This window comes from Mustela erminea, chromosome 18 (genome assembly GCF_009829155.1).
Source record: "Mustela erminea isolate mMusErm1 chromosome 18, mMusErm1.Pri, whole genome shotgun sequence".
Taxonomy (NCBI): domain Eukaryota; kingdom Metazoa; phylum Chordata; class Mammalia; order Carnivora; family Mustelidae; genus Mustela; species Mustela erminea.
Window position 1 is genome coordinate 13,012,666 of NC_045631.1, and position 12,461 is coordinate 13,025,126.

At 53.9% G+C, this 12,461-nt stretch overlaps 2 protein-coding genes across 9 annotated transcripts in view; one reads left to right on the forward strand and one right to left on the reverse strand.

Annotated features, from left to right (window-relative positions):
• Positions 1-753, reverse strand: part of TOM1L2 (target of myb1 like 2 membrane trafficking protein) — a 115,858-nt gene extending 115,105 nt beyond the window's left edge. For 5 of the 6 annotated variants that reach the window (XM_032321948.1, XM_032321946.1, XM_032321944.1 and 2 more), the window contains exon 1: positions 596-730. In XM_032321948.1, coding sequence (XP_032177839.1) covers positions 596-647 — 52 coding nt within the window. In that variant the 5' untranslated portion in view covers positions 648-730. Of the gene's footprint in view, positions 1-595 lie in introns of all 6 variants that reach the window. The other variant, XM_032321947.1, reaches the window with a different exon arrangement.
• A 384-nt stretch (positions 754-1,137) lies between these two features.
• The window catches only part of DRC3 (dynein regulatory complex subunit 3), a 31,317-nt gene continuing 19,993 nt past the window's right edge, over positions 1,138-12,461 (forward strand). Inside the window, exons 1-5 of one of the 3 annotated variants that reach the window (XM_032321951.1) lie at positions 1,138-1,312; positions 8,371-8,487; positions 9,548-9,608; positions 9,697-9,795; positions 11,092-11,258. In XM_032321951.1, coding sequence (XP_032177842.1) covers positions 9,741-9,795; positions 11,092-11,258 — 222 coding nt within the window. In that variant the 5' untranslated portion in view covers positions 1,138-1,312; positions 8,371-8,487; positions 9,548-9,608; positions 9,697-9,740. Of the gene's footprint in view, positions 1,313-5,213; positions 5,379-8,370; positions 8,488-9,547; positions 9,609-9,696; positions 9,796-11,091; positions 11,259-12,461 lie in introns of all 3 variants that reach the window. The other 2 variants (XM_032321950.1, XM_032321949.1) reach the window with 2 other exon arrangements.

Below are 12,461 nucleotides of genomic sequence, written 5' to 3' on the forward strand. Positions count from 1 at the left end.
TTCCCAGAGGCAGTGAAGGCATGCCATCCCCCTGGCAAGATAATCACCCTCCGGGAACCCTTCCCCCCATCCCAGTCCCTCCTACAGCCTAGCTGAGTTGCAGCTCTAATTAGCAAGTCTCAGAGCAGGGAGTATTCTCTGGGAGAGTGCCCGGTCTGAGGGCTGCTGGTACTGAAAAGAGGGACAAGGATGGAGGGAGAAGGGTGTGGGAGAACTGGGTTCTGGCGCCAGTGGCAGCAAAAGCGTCAGCCTGCATGAGAGCGCACTCGGTGGCATCTCGCAGACCGCGAGGAGGCCAGCGGACCCCAGCAGCCGGCACCACTTCCAGGAGGCCGGAGGGGCTGGGGCTGGGCCCGGATCCGGAGGAACGCGCGGAGCATCTCCGAGTCCAAGCTGGGCCTCGGGAACCCGCCTGGCACGGTGGCACCGGCGCCGTGAGCAGGCCCAGGTAGCCCGTGGGCAGAGGCCCGACGGCAAGGATGCCCGGGAGGCCCGTGGGGTGGCACCGGTGCCCGGCGAAGGCCCGCGCTCTTCACCAGCCCCGCCAGCCGCCGCCGTCGCCCACCCAGACTGCCCACCCTTCGCGCGGCCTTACCGAGGCACTGTCCCACAGGGGTGCTGAACGGGTTCCCCAGGAGGAACTCCATCTTGAGCGGACAACACGGCAGCGGCCCGGGCCCCCTGTCAGCCGCCCGGGTCCCCGCTGTCCCTTGTCGCGCTCCCGACCTGACTGACACTTGCCCCCGCCCCACCCTCCCGAACGCCGAAAGCCCGGCCCCTGACCCCACCCCCTGTCGCGTCCCCATTGGGCAGCGTCTGCTCAGCCCTTCTCCGATTGGCCCCTACACATCTCTCGTGAAGCCCCGCCCACCCCACGGCGCCCGATTGGACGGAGCGGCGAGCTAGGTCACAGGAATCTCCGTCAGGCGCAGCGGCACCTTCCCTGGCCCGCCTCCGAACGAGACCCTATGTGCTCTGATTCAGCTATATTTTGGTCAATCTAGCGAGTCCTTACTATTATTGGACAAGAGACGAGTCAATCATTCAAGTGGGGGCGCGGGGAAGAGGCGGGGCTACTCATATACCTGCCCATAGTAAGGGCTGATTGGAGAAACGTTTGTTTTTTCTACTGCTGGTTGGTTGTAGGACTATTTCCCCACCCAAGAGCTGCTATCACGTGACTGTCAACTTTCACCCAGGATGTCTACCACGCGACTTCCCCTTAGCAACCGACTGGCCACGCTTGGTTCCCTTAGTAACTGGGCGAAGCGTCCTCTGCGTAGAAGCAGTCGGGTGGCTGGCTCCTGAGACGGTGAGACGTTGGAGCGGAGACGGTGGGAGGACTCGCAGGGGCAGACAGACCCTCGACTTAACGCTTTCCTCTGACCTTTTTCTCTGGGAGTCGGCCCGGCCCTCCTCATCTGTAAAATGAGCGCACCGGTTCTCTGCTAGCCAGGTCACGGGCGGGCTGAGACACTGGGCTTTCAGGACTTCGGATCAGAAAGATTGATAAGGACGCATTTCCTCGGGGAGCAGGGCCCGAAGAGGTCTTTTTTAGGGGCTCCATCCCCCGACCTCCTGGCCTCATCCCTGTTATCGAAACAGAGGTCCCGGGTCCACCAATAAGTTCTCCCGAGTATTTAACCCTCATATCCGACCTCTTAGCGGTGATAAAATGTATCTGTGTTCTTCACCTGGTGCTGTATCGAGTAAGGCTCCATTCCTCTCTCTTCTCGGTAGCTCCTTGTACGACTTGGGACAATTTCCTTCTCCTTCCGGGCCTCATCTGGGAAATGAGGGAATTAGGACTCTTTTCTCCAGTGGTTTCCAGAGCCGACATGCAATTAAGAAATGAGTGTGCACTTACTACCCCGGAAGCACTCCGTTAATTGTTGATTTTCCTTCAGTAATCCATGGCCAGTAGGGGTATGTTTTTCAGATTCCATCGATCCCATGTTCCTGGTCTTGTTTCTCGGTGAGGAGGCTGCTCCATTGGCAGTGTTGTAGGACTTGTGGCTGCTTTCCTCATCTCCCACCTCTGGTCTTCACCACCAATACTGGTGTCAGACAAGTCAACAGGAACCCAAGTTGGGTGGTAAAATGTTGATAAAAGCCTCTTTAGGAGAGGAGTGGTTGGACCTCGGCCCTGACCCAGAACAGCTGAGAAACCTTGTGCATTGTGACCGTAAAAATCTACAGCGCCCTGGGTACAGCTGAGTCGTGATTAAGAAAATGGACTCTGGAGTCATGGTCCCCTGCCTCTGCTGTATGCCATATAGACGTATTAACTTAGGCATCTTACTTAACCTTTCAACCTAGCTTCCGTTTTTGTGATTTTTTTAAAGATTTTATTTATTTATTTGAGAGATGGAGATCACAAGTAGGCAGAGAAGCAGGCAGAGAGAGAGGAGGAAGCAGGCTCCTTGCTGAACAGAGAGCCTGACGCTGGGCTCGATCCCCAGACCCCAGGATCATGACCTGAGCCGAAGGCAGAGGCCTTAACCCACTGAGTCAACCAGGCACCCCTTGTGTTTGTTTTTTTTTTTAAGTCTGGGAACTGCAGATGATTAGTCCTACATATAAGTGAAGTTCCTGGAGATCTCTCTCAGCCACATCTTATCACGGCTCTTGCCCATCTCAGTACGACAGCCAGAGTGAGCCTCTTAAAACCCAAAGCTGACCATGTCCCTGCTCTCGTTAAGCCCCAGGAGCTTCCTAGGGATCCTAGAATAATAAACTCCTGTAGGTCCCTCCAACCTTGCTTCAATTCAGCCCAAATGGAATATGGCTTGTTCTCTCCCACCCCCAGGCCTTTGGTGTGCCGTTCCCACTTCCCTCTTTCCTACTCCTCCTTCAGATCCCAGCCCTGTCTCCCCTGGCCAGGCCAGGTGCCCCTAATGTATGCTGTCCTCGTTCCCGACATCTACAAACTTGTCATGGTTTGTAATTAAATATTTGTATGATGATCTGATTCATGTCTGAAACAAGAGGGAAGGAGATCTGTTTTATTCATGGCATGTAGTAGCTATTCATGACAAGTGTGTGGGCTGAGTAAATGATCTTAAACAAATGTAGGAGGGAAGAGTTATCCATTTTTACAGACAGGAAATCAGAGGCTTAGAAAGGTGAGGTTAGTTGCCAAAAGATGCACGCCCAGGTTCCAAATCCTGCCCTCGTGTGCTTAACAAAGAGTGTGCCTCACAACCCTTCCACACTGAGTAGTGATTGTGGGCTTGACAGGAAAGCAAGCCTGATCCATCCCAGGTGCCAGACCTAGAAGAAGTAGGAGTGATGAGAAGTCAGTTATGGTTCTGAAATCAGAATTAAGAGACATTTCCCAAAGTACAGCACTTTTCTTTGAGAAAGCACAAACTTTTCACAGGTAACATCTGCCAAACACTGCACGTGAAAATTTCCCCAAAGGCAAATCGGTGTCAGGTTTTGGGAAATCTTAGAAATCTTAGAAAAAAACAGAGCGGGAGATGGAAAGAGGGGGAGAGGACTGGAAACATCTTTGGAAGTTGACTCATTCACTCTAAGGATTTGGAGTCAGCGTTGAGAGACTGGAGAGAGTGGGAAGATGGAAGATGCAGGTAGAGAAGCAGCATGGCGGTGGTAAAACTTGGGGGTGGGAGAGGGGCTAGGGGAGGCTGTGGCTCCTTGGGCACTGGGGACAGAAAGAGAGGACACACGACAGTTAAATGCGTAGGGACATTTGATCACAGACAGCCCAGAAATGGCAGATGCATATTTATATAAGCTGCATTCAATTGGATGGTGGGGAGGGCAGAGGAAGGCAGTGGCAGTCTCTAAGACCAGGTGGCAGGATTGCCAGGCCCACCCCCATCTGCGGTGGACACCATTACCCCAACACCAGGAGTCTCTCCACCAGCGCTCATTAGAGTAGTACAGGGGCTGCCCAGCAACGAGAAAGAGGCCTGGGTGTCGGGGACCAAGAGGGCAAAGGTAGATGGTGAAGCCAGCAGGGAGGTGAGAAGCAGGGGTGGGAAGTGGAAGGGAGGACTGAGTTTCCAGAAGGTTCAGGAGGCAGAATCTGGGAGCTTCCCATAGCATGCGCCTTCCCAGAAATGTCCAACCCTTCTGGATGTTCTTACTCTTAGGTTGGTAAGGACGAGAATGAGGTCACGGTGCCCAGGCTTCCCAGGGCTGTGGCTCTGTCCAGCCAGGAACAGTAGCCCAAGGTCAGTTTGTGACTCCCTAACTCCAAAGATCCCCCATTTGCCTCCAGGATTTCAGCCAGATCCTTTGGCGCATTTGCAGCAGAAACCTACTGGACTCAGTTTAAGTAAAATAAGATTTAATGTAAGAAGTCAGGAAACTCTCACAGCGCCTGGAATTAGGATCATTAGGGGCAGGAAAGTCAGCAAAGACTGTATCAGTCTTCTGTCTCTTTGGTCTTATTTTCTGGTTCACCTAGGTTCCTACCTCTGTTTCTCTCTGTCCATCTGCCTCCTCCTCCTCTTGTTCTCGCTGCTTAACACACCTCTGGCCAGCTGGCGACCCCCCAGATCCCCCGCCCCCTAGTTCACACAGCCAGCTCTGATGTCACTTTCTTCCTGCTGCCCCAAGTTCACATTTCTTTCTTTTTTTTTTTTAATTTTTTATTTCTTTTCAGCATAGCAGTATTCATTGTCCAAGTTCACATTTCTAATGGAAAGAATGGGAACAGCCAGTTTGGGTCAGTGTCTGGTGATCTCCATACAGTGGGCAGCTTGTGGGAAGATGGGGGCATCTCAGAGAGAAGGGGAGCAGCTCTGCCTGGCAGGGGCTTCCAAGGATCCTGGTCAGCATTTGGTGGCAAGACACAGAACAAGGCTGGCTGAGGATAGCCAGAGACCGAAGATGGCCACGGCCACAAGGGCAGCCAAGCTCCAGGGTCCAAAGAGACCAGCGTGGGCACCAGTCTGCTGCATGGGGGTAGGGTCACAGCCGTGGTTGTGAGACCGAGGGATGCACCCCTGCAGGTGGGTGGCAGGCAGGAGAGGGCAGATGGTTGCTGGAAAAGGCCTGGAGCAGCCTTAGTGCAAAAGTACTGGCCCCTGGGTGGAGTGGGACGAGGAGTGGGACTGGGCAGCCCCAGACCTTCTGTGACTGTCACTGTGCTCCCCGATGCCTTAAAGAGACCCCAGCAGGACCCTGTCCTCAGACAAAGGGAGAAGCAGACCGTGGATGAGGAACGTGATGTCTTTTAGGGAAAATGCAGCGGCTGTACGACTCTGTGGAGCCGAGAGTGATGGATGAGGACATGCTCAAGCTGGCTGTCGGGGAACAAGGGCCGCAGGAGGAGGCTGGGCAGCTGGCCAGGCAGGAGGGCATCCTGTTCAAGGATGTCGTGTCGCTGCGGCTGGACTTCCAGAGTGCGTATCTGGGGCTGGGGTAGGGGCACCAGGCAGCCCAGCATCCTGCCCCAGGCTTCTCTGCCCTGGAATTCCACATAGAGTCTGTGATCACGGGACCCCCTTTCAGCATCTGGGCCTGCCTGGGTTAGAAGGTGCAGGGATGGCACAGAGTGTTTTAAAGCTTAATACGGCATGTTGTTAGCATTTGCCTATCCCCAACACTGCCGATTCTGAATAACAGGACAAGATATCAAATTCCCCCACTCCACATCTAAGTGAACCCAAAGGCCATAGCTGTTTCCATCAGACTGTCTCTAATGGGAAGGTTAGAGTCCATGTCTCAAGTGCTGGTTGGAAGAAGAAGATGGGGCAACAGGTGCACGGCACCTGGCTCACTAAAAGAGGCCAGTGAGTCAGGACAGAGCGGGTGCAAGATGGAGCGAGAGAGGTGGCCAGGGGCCAGCATGTCTTGGGCAGGTGGGTTCCAATGGAGTCCCCGGGCTGATTTGCAGGCCTGCTCTGTCCTGGGTTTCTCCACTGGCCTGCTGGGTTGGCTGGTAGATGACTGGTGGCTGGTAGATGGCTGGTAGATTCCCCAGTAGTCTGGGAAAGACTATGGGGACCCGTCAGTGGGCAAGGCAGGCCCGGCCATGGCCCAAGCCTCGTGAAACCCACAGGCCTCCCCAGAGCGCGGCCTCCATGGAGGACCACCCAGAGCAGGGAGCGACCTTGGGCCTCAGTGACCCCAGTGGTCAGGGAGGGTTAAAGGGATTGCAGAAGGGCTGTCTCCAGAGGACCGTTAGCCACCCTTGGCTTACCCTCTCCCCTGTCTAAGGTTCATTCCACTGGTATTTATCAAATGCCTGTTATACTCCAGGTGCTGTTCTAGGCACTAGGGATTCAGCAGTGAATGAAAAGGATAAAAACCCTGTCCTCATGGAACTGACATTCAGGTGATGGGAGAAATAAAGAAGGAAAATAATAGCGTATGCTAAAAATACATGCTATAGAGGAAAATCAAGGAGAGAAGAAAAGGGGTGAGGGGGAATGCCATGTTTTATTGAGTGTTCAAAAGCCTCATCAAGAAGGTGACAACTGAGCAAAAGCTAGAAGGAAGTGAGGGAAAGAGCCACTCAGAGATCCGGGGAAAGCATTCCAGGCAGAGAAAGCAGCCAGTGCAAAGGCCCTGAGACAGGCAGGCCCATATGGAGACCAGTCAGAGAGGTGGTGGGATCAGCTAGCATCAGCCTTGGGGGTCAAGAGACAGTGTTTGGCTTTTATGGTGAGTGAGATGAGAGCCCTGGGAGGGTCCTGAGCAGAGAAGGGACAGGATGGGACTTTGGTTTCCCTATGATCCCACAGACTGCAGGAGGGTAGAGTGGAGGGCCTCAGGGCTGGATCTGGGAGACTAGTGAGACAGTTGTGAACGAGGGAATAATGACGATGGGCTGAGACCAAGCCAGGCATAGTGGAGGCAGATCCCGCATCTGTGTTGAAGATTAAATGGACTCTTTGGGCAATCCTGGTATGCTGGTACCTCACTTAGAGCTCTCAGATACCTCCTGGGTTTTGTTGTGTTGTGGCTTTTCCACGTGAATTGCCGATGCCCTGGGAAAAGCTAGCAAGGCAGAGCACCCAGAGTATGGGAGCTGTGGGAAGTCAGCCATAGCCAAGAACTGTTGGTCTGCGACCAGGACCAGAAAGGCTCCTGGAATATCCATACCAGGATGGGAGGTATCTGAGAGCGTAGGTGGAGATGGTGGCTGGTATCCTCCTGGGAAATCTGACCTCATATTGCTGGGAGCAGACACCATTCTCGCTTGGCCCCAGGAACCTGGCAGACACAGGGCCTTGGGTCAGAGTAATGCTGTCCACCCATGCCCACCGAGACTCGGCTTGGGGAGGGCAGCCAGGGGCATCGCCCAGCCTCCCCCAGGTCCTCACAACACCATGGTTAAACCCTGCCTCTCCGAATGAATATTGAAACCGCTGCCCCGAATGTGTGGTTAGTAAATGTACTTTTTTCGTTTACCCCTTTCACTTCTGTATTATTTCAGTGCTTTTCATAAGCATATTCTAATTTTTTAAGTTTTAGAAATCATTACAGAGGCAAAGAGAGGAAAAAAGGGGGCAGATAAACAATGGGGGTGTTAAGGCTTCTAGGAAAAACTGGGAATAAATTTAGGCATCTAGAAGTTTACGTTACACAGTGTTTGTACTTAAGGCTAATTCAGAACGCCTCTGGCTGTCAGTATCAGAAGCTGAACTCGGCCTGGTTTGAGGAGCAAAAGGCATGAGTTGGCAGTGTCCCTCTGAAGCTGGTCTTTAGGGACCAGAGGTCAGGTGTTTCAGTGACATCAGGATCCCATCTATCTGCTGTATGGGTGATTTCTCCCATTCCCCATGTAGGGACATTTGGGGTCCCCCCATCTTTCTGCCTCTTGTGTGCCTATAGGTCTTTCTTTGGGCAGTGTACACAAATGTGTCTTTACGGACAGATTCCAAATAGAGAAATTTTGCAGGGTCAAAGGGCACAGATGTTAAATATTTCAGGAAACTTGGCCAAACTGCCCTTCAAAATGAACTAGTTGGCTGAACTAGTTGGCTGCCACCCTCACCAACAGTGCACAAGGGGTGCATGGTACAGGCAGTCACCCTGCAGCCTTGATTCTATTTGTCACACTGTGGGAGGCAGGGCACTGTCTGTGTCCCAAGGTGTTAGAGCCTCCTGGGCAACACCCCAGCTGGGCACTAGAGGCAGCATGACTGGGTCCCATGGCTCGGGCAAGTCCATCCCACCTTCCCAAGGTCCCCCCTACACTTCCCCCTACCCTCTAGGTCTTTCGGTCCCCAGGGGTAACCCTGATCACTGCCCTCTGTGCACAAAGAGAGACTCCTGGGTTGTATGGATAGCATTGGCATTAGCATTAGCAGTGCTAGTAGGCTGGCACTGAAATCTACCCTCACCGGAGGCTGGAAACAGCCAAGGCACCTTCTCCAATTGTTTCAGACATCCTCCGCATAGACAGCCTCTGGCAGTTTGAGAACTTGAGGAAGCTACAGCTGGACAACAACATCATTGAGAAGATCGAGGGCCTGGAGCATCTCGTACACCTGGTCTGGCTGGGTAAGGACCCCTCCTGCCCATGCTAATCCAAGGTGACTGCCCGGCCAAGGTTATTGCCTCACCAGTGATTTTCCTCTGGCCACCAAGCATCAGCCGGGGTACGGTAGAAGGTCTGTCTACTGGGAACAAGAAAGCTACTCTTTTTAAAAGCCTGGGGCCTTGGTTGGGCAGAGCCAGCAAAGATGTGCTTGGACATGCCAAGCCAGAATATTCTGACCCACCATCCCAACTGGGAGAGGGTCAGGAGAGCAGCCTTGGACTCCCCCTAGTTATTCTAGATTCAGTGGGCCCTGGCAGCCAGGGTGCCTAGAGCAAACCAGAAACAATTATCACAGCTGCTAGTGTGCTTGGGGCACTTACCACCTGCTAAGCATGGGCCTGTTAATCCATACAGCTTCGCCAAGGCAGAGATGAGCCAACCGAGGTCACTGGGACGAGTGGGGGCATCAGGCTCCCAGCCGAGCTCTCTCAGGCTGACTCTGGAGCTCGAGCCCACATGGCTAACACCTCACGGGGGGTTTGTTTTGTTTTAAAATTTTATTTACTTATTTGACAGACAGAGATCATAAGTAGGCAGAGAGGCAGGTAGAAAGTGGCAGGAGGGGGTGGGAAGCAGGGTCCCTGCTGAGCAGAGAGCCTGATGTGGGGCTTGATCCCAGGACTCTGAGATCATGACCTGAGCTGAAGGCAGAGGCTTAACCCACTGAGCCACCCAGGCACCCTGGCTTCACAGGGTTTTGATGAACAAGGAGAGGGGGCTGATTGGGGAGCTCTTTACACTGTGGGCTGATGTTGCCCTCACAGCAATCCTACCAGGGGTTGTTAAAATCCTGATGTGCAGAAGAAGAGGTGAGGCTCTGCGAGACCGAGGCACTTGCTCTCCAGCAGAGGGGGCGTGCAAGCCCGCACGTGCCTGACCTCAGAGCCCGCGCTCCCCCTGTCAGGCTGCTCCCCATCATTGGCAACTCTGGATTTGCCTAAAGACTCTCAGCTATGGTGGTTCTGACAGTCCCCAGCTCACAGCAGCCCCACAGACAGGATCATGTTGTCACATTTGGAGCCGCAGACGCTGGGAGGCTACAGGCAGCAGAGGTGGCCCACAGCCGGGTCTTTTGCCCCAGGTGAGCCCTGCTGGTACCCTAGCACCCATCAATGCCAAGTCTGGGCATGGCAGTCCACCTGCATTGCCAAGAGTCCTTGTCTCTATAGGAGATGAAGGGGAGAAGATGCTGGGTCAGTGCAGACCCTAAGCCATGCCCCCTCTGGAAGGCCTGCCAGCTTCCGGGTGTCTCAACGGCAGGCTTTTAGGTGAGAGCTTCTAGATCCAGCTGCCATCAAACCAGTGCCACAGGTCCCCATGAGACACTCCTGGGATACCCAGGCTTCCATGGGCGTGAGAGGGCAGAGGGGAAATTTCTGGTAAAATGTCAGGTTATCCTCCTCAAAGAGTCAGAAGCTGGCCTTTGTCTGGCCATAGGGATACCCAGGCTTCCATGGGCGTGAGAGGGCAGAGGGGAAATTTCTGGTAAAATGTCAGGTTATCCTCCTCAAAGAGTCAGAAGCTGGCCTTTGTCTGGCCATAGCCCCAGTCACCCAGGGACTGCATGACAACCAGGAAGACCTGGGCCCTGGGGTGCAGGGGAGTGGGGAGATGGTGTCCCCAGGGTTCGGCAGCCCCCACCTCATGCCTGCTGGTGGCCCACCGCGTCAGCTGTCCCAGGGCTGAGGCTTCCTGGAACCAGCTAGCATGGGCCCTCCAAAGCTGAGTATGCACATCTTGTCCCAAAGAGATGTTGGGACGGCGGGCTGCTAGCTTGAAATCAGACACGATGGGGGGGATATACACCACAGATATGGGCAAGCACTGCATTTCACGGCCTCCCTCCCCCTTTCTCCAGCCTCCTTGTCAAACACAGCACACAGCCAGTTCCCATGCAGTTCTGAAGAACAGAACTGGCTACGCAGTGGGAAAGGGAGTGGGTGGCCTTGGCATATGGCAGATCCCAGTTCAGTGCCATCTCTGGCCACATACTGCTTTCACACCAGTTCCTGCCAGAGAGGGCCTAGTGTCTCCTTTGGGGCTCGGAGTTGGGGCAGTGAGGGAAAGAGAATCTCTAGCAGACTCCGCTGAGCACAGAGCCTGATGCAACCCAAGGTCATGACCTGAGCCAAAACCATTAGCCTGATGCTGAACCGACTGCTTCACTGACTGCGCCAGCCAGGCGCCCCAGGTGACATTATTTGTAAAATGCCCACAGCAGTGAGGGAAGGAGGCCCTCCCAGCAGACTCCTTCCACTCCAAGATGCACCATTTTGGACCTGCCATTCGTCATTTCCATCCTGGAACAAGCCCAGAGCACAGACAGGAGCCTTTGCCCTCATGTACCCAGGCAGGAAGACAAGTGGCAGGATGGGAGAAGGCAGTAATAGTTTGAGACCACAGGAAAGAATCCAGGCACAGCTTCTAGAAAACCGTAAGCTGTCACACAGTGAGTCTGTGATTGGCCTGTCGCCTTCGTGCTGTCCCCCAGAGTGTGAGTAGCTCTGACGTGTTGGTTTCAAGACAGTCCACCCACTGGGCCCTCACAGCCCTCTTCCTTCCAGACCTGTCCTTCAACAACATCGAGGCCATTGAGGGGCTGGACACGCTGGTAAACCTGGAGGACCTGAGCCTGTTCAACAACCGGATCGCCAAGATTGACTCCATGGACGCCCTGGTCAAGCTGCAGGTGCTGTCACTGGGCAACAACCAGATCGGTAACATGATGAATGTGAGTTCTCGGCCTGGGACTGCAGCTGCCGCCCTTGCTGCTCCTGCTGACCTTCCAGCCTGGGGCAGGGGACAGGGCTGGGCTCTCTAGAGCATCTGAGCAACCGGGGATGGGGGAGGGGGATCTATGGCCAGGGGAAATGTAGACTTAGCCTTCTAGATCACCCCCTTCTAGAAAAGCCAGAAATCCAGACTCTGCCACCAGACATTGGATCATGTTTAAACACCAAGTTTAACCCACACTTAGCCCGCTGGTGGAGGCCAGGTCGCACCTCTCTCCCTCTTCCCCTGAGCCCCACACTCTTTTTTTTTTTTTTTAAATTTTATTTATTTATTTGACAGAGATCACAAGTAGGCAGAGAGGCAGGCAGAGAGAGAAAAGGAACAGGCTCCCTGCTGAGCAGAGAGCCCAATGCGGGGCTCAATCCCAGGACCCTGGGATCATGACCCGAGCCGAAGGCAGAGGCTTTAACCCACTGAGCTACCCAGGTGCCCCTCCACACTCTCTTATTAAACATTTCCTGAGATGAGGATCTATTTGGATATGGGGTCTTGGGCCTGAGCTCAAGGGTACAGAGATAAACAAGGTCTGGTCCCTTTGGGGGAGCCCAGCACACACCCACATAATCAAGACACGAGGTGACAAGAAGCCAGCATCAGCCTGGGGCATTGGCGATATGGGGGAAGGCAAGGTGACCCCACTGCACGCCCCCAGAACAGGTGAGCCGGGGCTGGGCCACATTCTCCTCCGCTCTCGGGGACCTCTGGGTCCCCTGACTGGTATGTTCCCTCATATTCCATGTATATATTCTTATAACACTTACCCCCAAATGGTAATGATTTTATTTGCTCTCTAAACCATTCCTTTTCCCTGCCCCTTGAAAGTAAGCCCTTGGTACAAGGGAAGGGACAGCGTGAGCTTTGTTCCCACCGTGTCCCCAAGGCCTAGCGCATGCCTGAGGCCTGTTAGGAGCTTAGTAGAGTTTGTGGAACAAATAAACACAGGACTGAGAGAAATTCCTTCCGAAAAGCATGCTAGGTTTATTCTTTTGCATAGTACGGCATCTGGTCGTTCAGAAGATCCTGCCAAGGGAAACACTGGCTATGTTGTTGACTTTCCCTGCCTTACTAAAATAAAATATGGGAAGAATAAATGGCAGGTGGCAAGTGTCCCTCTGTCATCCACTTAATCCAAGGTTACTAG